Below are 16,931 nucleotides of genomic sequence, written 5' to 3'. Positions count from 1 at the left end.
GAGCAAAAGGGAAACTTCTGTACCTCCACTCTGTCTGATCTGCCAACATACTGTTAACTCCATTTTGCCTTTACTTTTATATTGAAATTCTGGGAGGGGATGTTCATTTTCTCTCCCCGCCCCAGGAGGCTGTACGTGTCTTGAAGGTAGGATCAGTTATATTTTCGTCTTGGTACTAAGTGTTACACATTCCTGGCAGTGCCTAAATGATCAATTTCTACTTGATTAAACCTAAGTAGGTTTCGGAAAAAAAAATAAATAAAAGATAAACAACATACTGTTCCAGATTATTATTTTTAACTGAGCACTAAAATTCTAAAAGTATGTCTGGCTAAAGATTTAAACAGATGTCCTCTGTTGATACGTTGGGTCCTCTGAGTTGTAAACTTGGTTTTGTCCTCCCAGGGTCTCTGTCAGGCCCTCTTACTCTCTGCAGGCCGAGCCAGACGTACGTTTGGTGCGGGGAAAGGTGTTCAGGTTTCTAGCATATCTGCTGTACCTCAAACAGTCCACAGAAGAGAGGAAGTACTTATCTTTTTGCTGAATACATGAAAACTTACATTGTGTTATTACTGTTCTAAAACAAAAATAACTTTTCCCTCAGATACTGAAAGCAGCACAGGAAAGAAGAAGTCAACTTCCTGTTGACCACAAGCATGAAGACCTTAAATTAGCTGGAACCAGAGGGCTGGTAACCTTGATTCTACAAATACCACCTGGCTACCGCACCACCAACAGAAGGATGTGCACACCAGGCATCCTATGACCTTCTCTCTCACTGTGTCTTTAAAAACCCTTCCCGGAAAAGCCACCGGGGAGGTCGGGTTTTCCGAGAATTAGCCGCCCGTACCACTTGCTTGGCCTTGCAAAACCTGTTCTCCTGAGTTCAGGTTTTGTTTTTTTTTATATTTCTCACATAAGTGAAGTCTCACAGTCTTTTTCTCAGTCTCGCTTATTTTGCTTAGCATAATACCCTCAAGGCTCATCCACGTTTTCACAAATGGCAGAATTTCCTTCCTTTTAATGGCTAAATAGTATTCCATCACGTGTATCACATTTTCTTTAGCCATTCATCCACTAATTGGCACTTTGTTCCCATGCCTCGGCTATTGTAAATAATGCTGTGCTGAACACAGGAGTACTGATGTCGTTTCTAGATAGTAATTTCATTTCCGTTGGATACATATTCGCACGTGGAGTTGCTGGGTTGTATGACAGTTCTGTGTTCAGTTCATTGAGGAGCCTCCATACTGTTGACTGACCTCCACAGTGACGGCACCACTCTTTTGGTCTACATTTTTCACTGGCCCGTGTGCTCTAGTCATGGTACAGAAATCGTCTTCCATCCCTTGACATGATGTCCTAGCACCAACAGACCTGCCCTCTGGTGTCTGTCCTTACTGGGTTCAGGAGGAGAAACGTGGTGCTACAGTTAACAATACTGTATCGTATATTTGAAGGTTGTTTAAAAGAATAAATCTTCAAAGTTCTTATAACAAGAAAAAAAAACTGTAATTATGTGAAATCAAAGTTGTTCACTAAACTCCAGTATTCTTGCCTGGAGAATTCCATGGACCAAGAGGATCGTGGCAGGCTTACAGTTCATGCGATCGCAAAGAGTTGGACACAACTGAGCAACTAACTTTCACTTTCAAACTTATTTTGTAATCACCTCACAATATGCACATATATCAAATCATAATGTTGCAAACTTAAAACTAATACAGTGTTATATATCAGTTCAGTTCAGTCGCTCAGTCGTGTCTGACTCTTTGCCACCCCATGAATCGCAGCACGCCAGGCCTCCCTGTCCATCACCAACTCCTGGAGTTCACTCAGACTCACGTCCATTGAGTCGGTGATGCCATCCAGCCATCTCATCCTCTGTTGTCCCCTTTTCCTCCTGCCCCCAATCCCTCCCAGCATCAGAGTCTTTTCCAATGAGTCAACTCTTCGCATGAGGTGGCCAAAGTACTGGAGTTTCAGCTTTAGCATCTGGAATAAGCTGGTTTCCTCAAGGTTACTTTATGACTCCATCTCATGGGCTTTTCAGTCTGGGTGAGAGTTGGAATGACTGCCTTGGCTAATCTTAACGCAGCCGGAACAGACATAAAATTCCACTGGGAGGACACCACGCCAACGGATGCTCCACATTGCTGTCCCTGGGAGAATAATCAGAGATGTTTCCCCAGCCCTTTCTCTTCCTTTGATCTGCTCTGTTTTCAACCAATGAGGTCACTGGGCTTTAATTGGCAGTTGTGTCGTTAACCAGGAACTTGTAAGTTACAACACCATCATTAAAGATCAGCACCAGTAATGAGAGATTTCCCTCACTCTCTGAATCTGCTTGCTGAGAAACAGCCTGTCTGCAGTCCTGTGCCGTTAGAACGTGGGCATCTTTTTCCTCTGTGCCACCTCTTAACTGAGATTTCAAAGAATGTGGAGATTAAAAAGCATCTTGCCTCAGAGATCAGGCACTGCTACGTGTCTGAGTGCAGAAGAAAACATAATGCTGCTTGATTGTTGGAGTATTAAACTTGTATTAATACAAGTTTACCTGAACCTACATCAACCCTCACACAGGCTGCATTCATCAGCGGCAGAGCAACAATTAAATAGCTGATCTCCTCTTCGAAGGCCAAAGCCAAACTCTTATTTAAGAGAGCACAGCCAGAAATGCGAGGCTCAGAGCATGGTATGCGAGTCTGGCAGCTAACTTTCCTGTCTTTTCCCAGCCTCCTTCAGTTCGGTTCAGTTCAGTTCAGTTGCTCAGTCGTGTCCGATTCTTTGCGACCCCATGAATCGCAGCACGCCAGGCCTCCTATCCGTCGCCAACTCCAGGAGTTCACTCAAACTCACGTCCATTGAGTTGGTAATGCCATCCAGCCATCTCATCCTCTGTCGTCCCCTTCTCCTCCTGCCCCCAATCCCTCCCAGCATCAGAGTCTTTTCCAATGAGTCAACTCTTCACATGAGGTGGCCAAAGTATTGGAGTTTCAGCTTTAGCATCAGTCCTTCCAAAGAACATGCAGGACCCAGCCTCCTTTCTGCTTGCTAATTCTTGTGACCCGCTGCTGCTGGGAGGGTGGCTCACGCTTCCCCAGTGCTGCCGTGCGGCGGCTTGGCCCCCAGGTCTCAGAGGGCTTGGAGCTACAGGAGAAGGGATTACCTTTACAACATGGCACCCACGGAGTGTAGATGGCATCTTTTTATCCCCAGATCCTCGAAAGCTAAAGGTGGAATGCTGAGTGCTCTGGTCCATGGATAAACCCACCACCAAAGGAAGTCAGGGGGAGCCTTCCTACCCTGCAGGGCTCAGTCATCCGTCACTCACGGCTCAGCCATAGCCCTGCTGCTGGCCACCCAGCACGTGAGGGCAAGCCCACCATGACCCTGGGTGCACGGGGCCTCGATATCACTTCCCTTCAAGTGCAGCTGGGGGAAAATGGAGCCAGTGGTGCTTATTCGGGAAGGAATTACAGAGCAATGGAGCAGGGGACTGAATTCTCCCTCCTGCTTCTTTCCCCACCCCCTCCCCAGGCAGGAACCAGGTGTCACTGGCTGAGATGAAAACCTACCTGCACAGCACCTCTGAGCACCCCTTCTTTGGACTTTCTGGGAGCAATGACTGATCTGAAGTCTTCATCTTCTTCAGCGACCCTGGGACACTCTCTACACTGAACCCCAGCTTGGCTTCCATGGGCCTTTTATCTCTTCTAGTAACCTTGAAATGTTGGTTTTTCTACTGTGTACATGCTCATTTTCATGCACATTGTAGAGAGCTTAGCCCAAAGAGCAAAATCCACCTGGTCCTAACACCATCTTCAGTAGAACTTTTGACTACTGTTTGGCTAATGCCCTCTTCCTACCCCTCTCTCCCTGAACTCGACTCTCTGAAGCCACTTATTCCTTACTATATGCAGAGGAATTTACAGCTCAACCATTAGACTGTAGACACACAATCTATTTGGATCTCTCCTTAATTTCTAGACTCCCCCTGCTTGAGGGGGAGTCTTGGCTCTCATGTAGGTGCTTTAAGCTCGGAGGAGGGCCAGTGAACATCCTGTTTTAATTTTATTAGGTAGGGTAACCAGCAGGATGTGTGTTGATGGGTGACCCTTTATGCATGGCACTGAGGCCCAACAAGAGAATCTCAGCCTCTAAAGATTTACCATTTCAGGTCCTCTAGGTGGACAAAGGCTTCCCAGGTGGCTCAAATGGTAAAGAATCCACCTGCCACTGCAGGGGTTGCAGGTTCGATCCTTGGGTCGGGAAAATCCCATGGACAGAGGAGCCTGGCAGACTACAGTCCATGGGGTTGCAAAGAGTCAGACACCACTAAGCATGCTTGCACCGCAGGTGGACAAAGAATAGAGGATAAGATAAACTAAACACGTAAAATAACCAGAGGGTGTAAGAACACCAGGAACCTGGGAAGGAAAGTACACGCTCAGAGAACAGCAATGAAGTTTTCAAGTTAATCATTTATCGCTTTTAGTAACCTCGCTATGTTGGTTTTCTATTGTATACATGGTCATTTTCATAATTACACTTCCTTATTTCCCTAAGTAGCTTAGTCATACATCAAGTAATTTTTCAGGCACACCCCGGAACTCCCCTGCCATGCTGATGCTTTCCTTTGACCTTCTAGTTTCTACTCCTGCTGTTTGCTTCCAATCTCCTGCTGATTTGAGTCTACCTTCGATTTTTCTTTCTTTAATATTTGTTTGGCTTCCCTGGTCTTAGTTGCAGCATGTGGGATCTAGTTCCCTGCCCAGGGATTGAATCTGGGCCCCCTGCTTTGGGAGTGTGGCGTCTCAGCCACTGGACCACCAGGCAAGTCCCATCCCTTCACTTTTTCTTCCTGTTGCCTCCCATTTAACCTTTCCAAACTGCCTGACTGCTCTACACCCCTGTTAGTGGTTGCTAGATGCCTCCACTAAAACTTGACATTCTGCCAGGAAGAAAGGACCTATAGCGACATAGTTTTATAATGTCACCAATCGGACAGCAAATCCTTCAAAAGAGTCATCCGCTGTATCTCCATAAAAAGCTAAATAAGGAACCCTTTTACTCAGATCAGAGATGACTGGGGGCAGGGGATAGGAGACCTCTGGTGTTCCAGTTATCAGATCTGTGAAAAAATTTTTTTTAATTTCTTCAATCAAGAGGCTTTATGCCACTTCTTTCCTGTTAAAGGTGAAGTCTCTGTCCAGAAGGTGTAGTGGAGAGAGCTCCAAGATATATTTGAAAATGTTCAGTGTCAGCTGACGTGAGTGTAGAAAAGGCCCATCTGCTCCTAACAGAACCTGGGGTCAGTGGGATTTGCAGAACCTCACTGGCAGGACAATGGTGGGTAATTCAGTGGGTGCTGGCATCGTCAGCCACCAGAGACGGTGTGCACAATCTGGGGAACAGAGTAACAGAGGGCTGTCTTGTCACTCCTGGAGGCACCAGCGAAGCACTGGCGTCTCCATGAGAAACCACGGCTAACGACTTACAGGCTGGATGTCTGGCTTCATGATGAAAGTAAATATTAAATCAATATTTACTGCTTAGTTTTGCACAACAAAAACTAGCGACTGCTCACCTCCAACTGGTAACGTTTCTATGAATAAAAGTCCTAGGCGTGCTTCACTTTCCCATCTCTGTGACCTTCTGCAGCAATCCTTCCCTCTAAGAAGGAGCGAATCCCTGGAGACCAAAGCTTTTGTTGGGGTTTCTCCTTCACGGCTGAATTCTGTCCTGACAGACGTAGGACCTGGTATCTGGGGATACCCATTTACTCATTTTTGTTCTTAGTGAAATAAGGTTCCTCATTAATGAAGCAGGTTAACCAGCCGTCTAGTCAAGGCTATGGTTTTTCCAGTAGTCATGTATGGATGTGAGACTTGGACTGTAAAGAAAGCTGAGCACCAAAGAACTGATGCTTTTGAACTGTGGTGTTGGAGAAGACTCTTGAGAGTCCTTGGACTGCAAGGAGATCCAACCAGTCCATTCTAAAGGAGATCAGTCCTGGGTGTTCATTCGAAGGACTGATATTGAAGCTGAAACTCCAATACTTTCGCCACCTGATGTGAAGAACTGATTCATTTGAAAAGACCCTCATGCTGGGAAAGGTTGAAGGTAGGAGGAGAAGGGGATGACAGAGGATGAGATGGTTGGATGGCATCACTGACTCAATGGACATGAGTTTGGGTAAACTCCAGGAGATGGTGATGGACAGGGAGGCCTGGCGTGCTGCAGCTCATGGGGTCGCAAAGAGTTGGACAAGACTGAGTGACTGAGCTGAACTGAACCAGCTGGCAATAAACTTATTTCCCTGTCCTTAAGGGGGAGAAGCCCACTCAGACAGGCAGGGAAATGTGGGTGGGGGGAATCACCTGATTCGGCACATACTCTGAGAGCAATGGTGCTGAAACCCCCTTTCATGCTGCATCACCCCGCCAGGTGAGCCAGCCCAGGTGCTCAGGCTGGGTTGCAATTCTGAGTGTCTGAATTCGGCTAGACTATCACCTTCCTGAGGGCTGGGATGGTATCCAGCGCCTTAGATGAAGATCTCTTCCAACACTCAACACAGAGCTTGACGAAGGCTTGGGTTACCTATGGACTGGAGAGAAAGGAAGACCTCTCCAGGGAGAAAGAGATGGTTTCTGGGCTCTTTACGTCATCCTTCTTTTAAAAAAGAAGGAGGTGAGCAGAAATAAGGAAAAGAAACACCAAAGGAGGTGGGGCGGTCAGTCTAGAGGTTCCCAGATGCTCTTAAGCTAACAAAATGAACAAGAGAAGGACTGAAGGACTTCTCTTCCCACATGGATGCTTTCTGGCTTAAAAATTAATTCATTTTTTCAGAACTTGTGTTAAAGTGTCAACTGCTCTAATAGTCCAAAACCGAGGAAACCTTTTTCTGCTAACTAATCAAAAAAAATTTTTTTTTACCCCAGGAAGCTATGTGTGTGTGTTTTAAGTTGCATCTGGCTCTTTCTGACTCCATGAACTGTAGCCTACCAGGCTCCTCTGTTCTTGGGCTTCTTCAGGCAAGAATACTGGAGTGAGTTGCCATGCCCCTCTCCAGGGGATCTTTCCCACCCAGGGATTGAACCCGCACCTCTTTTGTCTCCTGCACTGGCAGGCAGGTTCTTTACCACTAGCGCCACCTGGGAAGCCCAAGGTTTGCTTAGATAACTATATAAAAGGCTTCCCTGGTGGCTCAGACGGTAAGGAATCTCCCAATTTGGAGACTTAGGTTTGATCTCTGGGTCAGGAGGATCCCCTGGAGAAAGGCATGGCAACACACTCCAGTATTCTTGCCTGGAGAATTCCATGGACAGAGGAGCCTGGCGGGCTGCCCAGGGGGTGGCAAAGAGCCAGACACGACTGAGCAACTAACACTTTCACTTTTCATATAAAAGGCAGGAGCGCTAACACTAAATATATATCAGTGATTCTCAAAACTGACTGCGTGTTTGATTCAACTGTGAAAATTTTCTACACTGAGATTGCTAGCCTCCTATTCAGAAATTCTGTTTCCCAAGGTCTGGGGTGGGATCTGGGGAACGTGTCCTTGGAAATCGGTACCTTGTAAGCAAGTCTCAGCACGATCACGGCAGTCAGCTCCGAGATGCCTTGTTTCATTGCCCAGCATCATGGGGCTCTGATACGGACGGTATCCTCCCCAGATTCCCGTGCTAAAGTCCTAATTCCCGGTACTTTATACATAACACCCACACGCTTGTTGGTTAGTTGCTAAGTCGTGTCTGACTCTTTGCGAACCCACGGACTGGAGCCCACCAGGCTTCTGTGTCCATGGGATTTTCCAGGCACAAATACTGGAGTGAGTTGCCATTTCCTATTCCAGGGGGTCTTCCCGATGATCCAGGGATTGAACTCACATCTTGTGTGTCTCCTGCATTGGCAGGTGGATTCTTTATCCCTGTGCCACCTGGGAAGCCCTACTCTGACCTTGGCTCTACTGAATTTGACACTGAAAGAACACTGCTTTTGTCTGGGTCTGTTTTCTTATGTATAAAATAAGATCAATTAATCGATCCTTGAGATCTTTTTCGGCTCTAGCAATTCTCAACTTCTCAAGAGGTATTAATTCACTTTCTTTAATAGTTTCCTAAAAACTACATAAACCGTGAGGTTCTCCTCTTCTCAACCTGCATTTTAAATGCATATAAGGAACTTATTTGTACATTTTATTTTACAGTATTTTATGTCATGGGTTTAAGGAGTCATATTTGAATCTTGCAGCTTAATCTATTTTGCTGGTGTAACTTACTACCTCTGTGTTGTACATCCTCCTATTTCCCATAGGTTGGGCTGCTGGGAGAGGCTCGAGGAAATGGAATTGTCACTTTGTGGGTCTTCTCTCCATCTTCAGGGCCACTGCACTAACACCTTGAAACGAAGACATTTCAGGTGCAAAGTGCAGGCTAACGACCTAGACTAACTTTGTATATGTTGTTCAGCCCTTGGGTACAATGTGATTTTCTATGACACTCTAAAGGTAAGATTGGTTACTGAAAATTATTTACTATCACCTGGCTTGAGTTAGAAGTCACATGATTTATTTAAAAGTCCAGGAATAGGGACATGCCTGGTGGTCCAGTGGTTAAGAATCCACCTTCTAGTGCAGGGGACACAGGTTCAGTCCCTGGTTGGGGAACTAAGATCCCACACGCCACAACTAGAGAGCCCACACACTGTTGAGCTTGCTGGTGCAGCGAAGACCCCAGCGTAGTCAGAAGAAAAAAAATCCAGGAATAAATGTGTCATAAAAAGTTTTTTTCAACAAAAAGCACCCTTCCACCTCCGTTTTTATTTGTAACTTGTTTTAAAAAAATGTTTCACGGCAGTCACAATGTCTTTAAGCCAGGCGTTATCCTTAGTATTATTTTGATATTTCAATACAAAATAAGAGGCTGAGATAGCATACATCCTCATCGCCTTGGCCACAGTAGTTGTAAGTCAGAATGCATAAAAACCAGAAGCAAGAAAACAGCTGCAACTTGAGCAGGAATGAGGATTGTTTTTTCAAAGAAGAGATACTTGGATGATTCTAACACCAAGCAAGAGTGCCTTTATGCCAGTTGTAAACAGGCAGCCAGGTTCACCTACCTCCACCACTCCATGATGGATGGATGTGTACTGTTTCTTCTTCAGCATCACCAAGGTGATGACGATCACTGTCGCTATGACAACACCGCCCACCATGAGCCCAATGATGGCACCTTTGTTGGAACCCACATCTTCTGCAAAGAACACCTTGAAAACAAATCAAGAAAAAGGATTGTAACTACGGGAGATGTATGGATGAGGAATGTGAAAAGTTTCAGTATATCCAGTCTACATTTTATGCCGTAAGTTTGAATTGTTGGTCACTCAAATTATTTGGTGCGCACTTGAAAAAAAGCCAAATAATACTGACTAAAAATGACATCTTCAGTCTGTAGAATAATGCGCCACGTGCCTTCCTCAGTCCTGGAATGGCCACTCCCTCCTCCCCCTCCCCACCAATATGTCTTTAGGAAGGCAAACAGCAGCCCGCAGGGATCGGAAACCCTCTGATAGGTGGACATTCTGTTAAGTGGGGGAGGGCAGCTCTTAGATCTATCAGAAACTGGAAAGGCACGGTTCATGATTATGAAAGGAGGCCAGTATCTTCCCAGTCACAGCAGGTTTAAACTGGGAGACCTGACGCGTGAGAGCTACGCCTTAGGTACTTCTCCAAAGTACAGATGCCGTCGTTTTCTTAGAAGGACATTTTCAATACACAGGAACATGCAATCTAAGACAAAGGCATTAAACAGAAGAAAACAGGCATCTTGTTACCTACTTTAAGCCCCAATAATTCTGCAAGACACTAATTAACCTTGAGAAGCATCATATGCTTATAAGGCACTTATTTCAAACAGAAGCAGCAGTCGGCAACAAGATAAGAATTTTAATAGCCACACATTGACACGTGCTTTCTTACTATGATGTCTCTGGCAACCCAACTAAAAATGTTTTAGTCTTGATGTTTATTTGAGTTAAACACGAAAAGAATTTAGAGAATACTGTGAAGAAGAAATTTATTCAGTGATAAATTTATTATACTACATTCCTTCATACTGTTTTTAAAAGCGAGTCATTATTTTTCGTCTTTACTTGAAAGGAATTATAAAAGCACACAGCAACTTTTATCATCTTTTATGTAAGGAGATGCTCTTATGCCAGATCATCTGGTTTAATTACTACAGAATATATACCATGTTTGCTATATAAATTAATAAAAATAGCTCCCTAAATACTTTTTTGATATAATCTCAAGAGAGTAAAATGACAGTGAAAACTAGAACTGACATCCTAGCACTCTGAAAAGGCAACATGAAATGCAGCAAATAAAGCAAATTTCGAAAAGAGTTTTATTCATGGTTTATCTGCAACAAAACTAGGAACTGTTCACAATCATGCCCCTTTCTAAACAAATATACTCCCTCAACATATTTGTAAAGAACAAATCATTAATCAGCTAGTGATACAAGTGTGAGGTAATCGGAAATGTGTAAGTCTGGACATCTTCCTGTGTCTTTAAGAAAATACTGTAATTTTGTAATATTCATGGCACTAATTATAGTACATTATCTTATCAACTAGTTCAGAAGACGGAGCCGATTCTCATAATCGCTGCTGCCAGCCCTAGCCACTGTCGCGTTACAGGAGTTCGTGTAATTGCGGAGATGGGTTTTCATGACACAGGCACCAGAAAACGCAAAGCCACACATTAATCTTCAGCTATCTGCCCCACCAGCATCCAACTCTTTAGCAGAATTCCCAGGTTTTTTTTTTTTATTAACCTCTTCAGCATCACCCAGATCAAGAGTGGCCCTGATTCTATAATAACTGACACTGGATTAACCTTCCAAGGAAAACCATGCTTCAAAGAGTTCAGTGTGCTTTTACCGAAAAGATTATGGGAGTTAAAATGCAAATCTGAGCTGCAAGTCAGTTTTGGGTTTGCTCAGTCGTTTATAGTGAAAAGAGGCACGCATCATATTTCACAGGTGCTTCTGTCGGAGTTTAATACTTGGATTTATAAATTTTATTCACAAATATTGGAAAGACAGTTTTCCCTTGAAAGGGAAAAAGACACATACACTTATATACACACACAAACAAAAATAAAGTGCCTAAGAGCGTCCTTCTCAAGGATTATTACTGCTTTCAGAATTTTACTACCACCTTTATTCACTACTGAATGTGCAGTCAAATTATTTCCATTATTAATTTAAGCCATTCACTGGACTTACTCTTAAGATGGGAGGAGCCCTAACATCATGAAGGACTGTTTTACCTGAGGCTTTTGGTAAAGGGCTTTATGTAACTACCTTAAAGGGGATGATGGGTGTTTTCTGATTTACTCCAATTCTAGCATTTGGGGGCGGGGAAAGGGTGAGTGCATCTGAAAAGGAAGCCACTGTCTCTCCTGGCCAAGTCTTCTGCTGAACAGCACTGCTGAGGACAGCACTCATCCACCCCTTCTGCCCACCTCCAGAGGCCCCAAACATCCTGCCCTCAGGAAGAATTTAAAGGGTGGGCAGGGAACCGAACGATGGGCAAGGGAGAGGCGAAGAAACCCAGGGAGAGAGTTCCAAACGTGAAATTAAGCAAACGGCCAGGAATGCTGTTTTATGAACCTAAGTAGTATTTGCACCTGTTTATTTGAAATTTTGATCCTTCACACAAACATACCAAAAGCCTGCTGTCCTAGAAAACAGACAGGAAGTTAATTAAAATGGCTGCTAGACTAGAAATTAATTCCATTTTAAGTCATTTGTGGGTTTAACTGCTTTCTAGACCAATTTTTGTTGCTGTTCAGTCACTAAGTCGTGTCCGACTCTCTGTGACCCCGTGGACTGTAGCACACCAGGCTCCTCTGTTCTCCACTATCCCCTGGCATTTGCTCAAATTCATGTCCATTGAGTCGGTGGTGCTATCTAAGCATTTCATACACTAAGAACTACCATTTAAAGAGCCTCTTTTTCTTTTCTTCCTATTTTCATGATGCGCCTATAGGCAAGCATGTAATTTTTGTTTTAATATTTTCCTTAACTGGATTTCTGACCCAGGAGGAATGCGAGTCATTTGTCAAGACAGAGTGGCAGGAAGAGGTAGATTATGTCACCTACCAATTTTTATTTATTTATTTTTTAAACTTTCTATTTTGTATTGGGATATAGCCAATTAACAATGTTGTGATAGTTTCAGGTAAACAGCGAAGGGACTCAGCCATACACATACATGGATCCATTCTCCCCCAAACTCCCTTCTGATCCAGGCTGCCACATAACATTGAGCAGAATTTCCTGGGCTCTGCACTAGGACCTTGTTGGTTACCCATCTTAAAAATAGCCGTATGCTCAATGTCTATCCCACAAGTTCATTCTCTAAGTCTGTGAGTCTGTTTCTGCTTTGTAAGTTCATTTGCATAATTTCTTTTTTCACTTACCAATTTTTGATGATGAACTTCATATCCTGAATCATGTCGGAATTCTGCATCCATCTTCACTTCAGAGATCTCTTCTGTCTTGATGTTTGTTAATCCCGAACCTGTATGACACCATAAGCATCGTACCATAATCAAAACACGCAGGCCAGTCCATTTGTTTTATCTATAAACAATATCATTACAACACAAAGCCTACCAGAAACTTCCTCCTAACCCTAAAGTTAGACGAAAATAGATTAACGACTTTCTTCAAGAAAAATGACACCCTATATTTAAATCCTTAAGCACTGCCTTTTTTAAACAAAAAGAAATTAAAGATTAAAGAAATTTGAACTTAAGGCTTCTACTGCCTTTAAGCACATGCTATAATTTTTTTTCTTAATGGGGAAAAATAGAAGTTAAACGGTAGTTGCGAGGGTGGAAAGGATTTGTTCCTAGAATATGCTGGCTTGGTTTAGGGCCTTACAGCTTAGCCTATAATGTGTCTTTTTCCTTCAGAAAAAGTAATAAAAGGCTTTAAAAATGAGCATTAATTACCTGGTAGAACAAAACTGCTACTTTGGGACTTTGTTCCTATTACAAATAAATTATGCTCATGCATCTATGCAGTGGAGCTCTGTAAAAATCGTATCATTTATTTAGTTAAGCGATTTAGTTACAGATATTAATACAAAATGTAACTGGTTCATCTGCTGAATAAAGAACTGCAGTACATAATTTTTGAAAACCGTTTCTGTGGGACTAAGAGATTTTCTAATGTACTAATGCTTCTTTATAAATTACTATATGATCCTTACACTAATTATTATCATGAATTTAATTTTTCTGATGATAATTTGAAGTTTAAAAACAAAACGCAAAGTAATTTTTAAAACCCAAAGTGAAAGAGTGCAGTATAAATATGATTTACACGTTGCAGCATTTAAATATCAAAAGTCTGAATTTTAGGATGAGAATGGCTTCTAAAATCACCTGTTTTCTGCTCTTCCCACCCAGAGGTAAACTCTCAGCTCTACTTGAAAAGAGAGGAATAGATCCGTTTGCCTGCATTTTCAGACAGCTTTGTCTACTAGAATGGTGTTTCTTACACTAAGCCAAAATCAGTTTCCTTGTAACTTCCACTTTTTGTCCAACACAGAACAAGCCTGAACCTCCTTTTTGCACAATAGCCTTGTACAGATCAGAAACTCAAGAAGAGACGTCACGTTCCTGCTGATTTTTCTCCTACTTGGGCTCCAAGTTCCTTCAGCTCCCATGGGACCTAATTTCTTGCTTTTGGTCTATCGCTCTTACAATCTTGTCTACAAGGTGCTGTGAACCCTGTCACACATCTTGTTAAAAGTGAAAAGCAATGTCCACAGCATATGATGGGCCAGTCTAACAGCACACTCGATACAAAAGAGAAAAGGGGATAATTTGACAAGATCCAGGAGCTCATGTTGGTTGTGACATGTCACTGATTCCTTGGCCAATTGCTCAAAGAGCTTCCATTTAACAACCTATTCAAAAACGGACCCTAGATCAATGTCAATCTCCATCCGGCGTGGCCTGTGATGCTGTCTTCTGCTCATCAGAACTATGTTTTTCTTATTCCTGTCTTCCCAGGTCTTGCTAGTCCACAAAGATCAGTGAGAGTGGTTCTATGATCTTGCCCTCTAGTTCTCTTAGCCTGTGATTTACCTGGGTCCTAGGGACTTACACTTGGGTAGAGAAGTGTGGTAGTTTGAAAATATAGCCACTAATTATAGATACTCTTCCCATCAAGAGGTGGGACTTAATTCCCTTGCGATTATATAGAGAGACTTGCTTCTATATATAGTATATATAGAGACTTGCTTCTAATGAACAGAATGTAGCAAAAGTGGCGGTGTATGACTTGAGACTGGATTGCAAAGGACAGCTTCCTTTGTAATCTATCTCAGACCAGTTGGTCTGGGGAAAGTTGGCTGCCATATTGTGAGGATACTCAAGCAGTCCTTTTAAAAAGATTCACATGGGCAGGCACCGAGGTCTCCTGCCAACTGCCATGTGAGTGAACCATCATGGAAAAAAACCTGACCAGCCCAGCCAAACCTCAAGCCCTCAGATGCATGGAGCTACGACAGATGTCTTGATTGCAGTTTCCTGAGATCCTGAGCCTTAAGCATCCAGCTAAGCCATGCCTGAAATCCTTGAAATTCATTATAAGAAGCGAAATGTTTATTTTTAAGTTGCTAAGTTATGGGGTTATTTATTATATAGCAGCAGATAGCTATTACATAAGACTGTGTGCTCAGGTGTGTCTCTTTGCAATCCCATGGACTGCGGCCTGCCAGGCTCCTCTGTCCATGGGATTTTTTCAGGCAAGAATACTGGAGTGGGTTGCCATTTCTTCCTCCAAGGGAATCTTCCTGACTCAGGGATCAAACCCACGTCTCCTGCGTTTTCCGCACTGGCAGGTGGGTTCTTTACCACTGCGCCACCTGGGAAGCCCATTACAAAGGACTAGTGCCTTCTTTTCTCATCTTCATCTCTCTAGGGCTTTGATTTCCTTTTAACAAAAGACCATTCTCTTCAATATACACATCAAAGGCGGAAGCACCCTCAAAGCGGGATAATTTCTCCTTCTCTCATCTTTTAACTGGTCCACTCAGCGCACTGACTGTACCTGACCCCTAACCCTGTCACAAGAACTGTCAGGCTCTCCATTCTTAGTTATGTTCCTGCCTTAAAATGATCAGCACTTTTAATACATTTCATCTTATTCTGACCTCTAACCTTCCTGATACAAATTTTTATTCGGCTGTGACACCAATTTTTGTTTATCCCTCATTTGTTGTACGTTTTTCTCTTTCTACAAACCCTTTTAAATCTGAGGTCCTTTTAGAACTAAAGTCATTTCTTTATACCTTACCTCTTTCTGTCATCAGGATCTAACAACGCAACAGTTAAAGCTATATTTCTGAGATTTTTAAGAAAACTGTCTTGAATACTCTTTCCTTCGAGATTTGTGAGACAAAATAACCACATTATAAAAAGGTAAAGAATGAGCTAGCTCTTCACTCAAAATTTAAAAAACCCACACTCTCGATGTATGGCAAAACCAATATAATATTGTAAAGTAATTAGCCTCCAATTAAAAGAAATAAATTTATATTAAAAAAATAAACAAAAAAATAAATAAAAATAAAAACCCACACTCTTTTTGAAAGGATACCCAGAGTACTTTCAATGGTCAAAAAATTTTTAAATTCATGCAGTAAGTCAGAACAACAGATTATTAATTATGGCACAACAGTTTGCGGGGCTTTCAGCAGAAAAAGAGTTCATTTTTTGTACAGCATGTATAGTCAGTCACCAAAGAGCCTTTCATTAAGCAAATCTCATTTAAAGGGGAAAAACTAATAAGCTTTCACCAGGGAAATATCGTTGATAATAAAAGCTGAAACTGTGTCTAGTGATATGTGATGATTTAAGAAGATGCACATAAATCGCGTGGACCTTTCCTTGCAGGTTCACCCGATGCAATCCCTGAGCTGCTCTGATTCTACTCTAAGCCCTGCTGGGACTCTTGTTTTCTAAGTCACGGTGAGTCAGGAACAGCCTGCTGTTCATTTGAAGAAGCTTTCTCAAAGGATCTGGTTTTCTTTATTAGGACTGGAGAAGGGTGGTTAAATTATACTGGAAACATACCTCAGAGACATTGGGGGTTTAGTTTCAGACCATCGCAATAAAGTTAATATTGCAATAAAGTGAGTCATACATTTTGGTTTCCCAGTGCATATAAAGGTTATGCTTCCACTGTGCTGTAGTCTATTTCTAAAAAACAATGTGTGTACCTTAATTAAAAATACTTTATTGCCAAAAAAGGCTACCCATCATCTAAGCCTTCATCGAGTTGTAATCTTGTTGCAGTAGCAACATCAAAGATGATTATCACAGATCACCATGATAGAATGATAATACAGAAGTTTGAAATAACCTGAGAGTTACCAAAAAGTGACCTAGGGACAAGAGTTGAGCAAATGCTGCTGGAAAAATGGAGCTTGCTTATCTCAGGGTTGCCACAAACCTTCAGTTTGTAAAAAAAATGCAGTAACTGTAAAATGCAATAAAGTGAGGTATGTCTCTATTTGTCTTCTTTATTCTGGTCAAATGCTGTAACTCGTCCTTCAGAGTCTATTTCTCTCAGAAAGTAAGGCTAGGGGAGTAGCTGTAAAGGTCACTGTCCCCAGAAATCACTACTGATATTATGGTTTCCCTCTGTGACACTACATTCTAGAAGGTACTGTGTCCTGGTATTTCAGATATGAAAGTCAAGGAGAAGTCCTTTTCCTGAGCTGTGATTACACAAAAGCCCTTTCTCTACTTGTTTCCAAGTGACAACAGCGATTGTGTAAAAAACAATGCCATCAATTGAATGACGTGATGGGACAACCTTGGAAGGGTCTTCTAA

At 42.6% G+C, this 16,931-nt stretch overlaps 1 protein-coding gene across 7 annotated transcripts in view; it reads right to left on the bottom strand.

Annotated features, from left to right (window-relative positions):
• Nucleotides 1-16,931, bottom strand: part of LOC102416140 (amyloid beta precursor protein) — a 307,476-nt gene that overhangs the window by 3,458 nt on the left and 287,087 nt on the right. For all 7 annotated transcript variants that reach the window (XM_025281991.3, XM_025281961.3, XM_025281968.3 and 4 more), the window contains 2 exons: nt 12,497-12,597; nt 9,124-9,270 (listed from right to left, as the gene is read on the bottom strand). In XM_025281991.3, coding sequence (XP_025137776.1) covers nt 9,124-9,270; nt 12,497-12,597 — 248 coding nt within the window. The remainder of the gene's footprint in view (nt 1-9,123; nt 9,271-12,496; nt 12,598-16,931) is intronic.

The sequence above is a fragment of the Bubalus bubalis genome, chromosome 1, assembly GCF_019923935.1.
Source record: "Bubalus bubalis isolate 160015118507 breed Murrah chromosome 1, NDDB_SH_1, whole genome shotgun sequence".
NCBI classification, from domain to species: Eukaryota; Metazoa; Chordata; class Mammalia; order Artiodactyla; family Bovidae; genus Bubalus; species Bubalus bubalis.
This window is presented reverse-complemented; position numbering and strand designations above follow the sequence as displayed.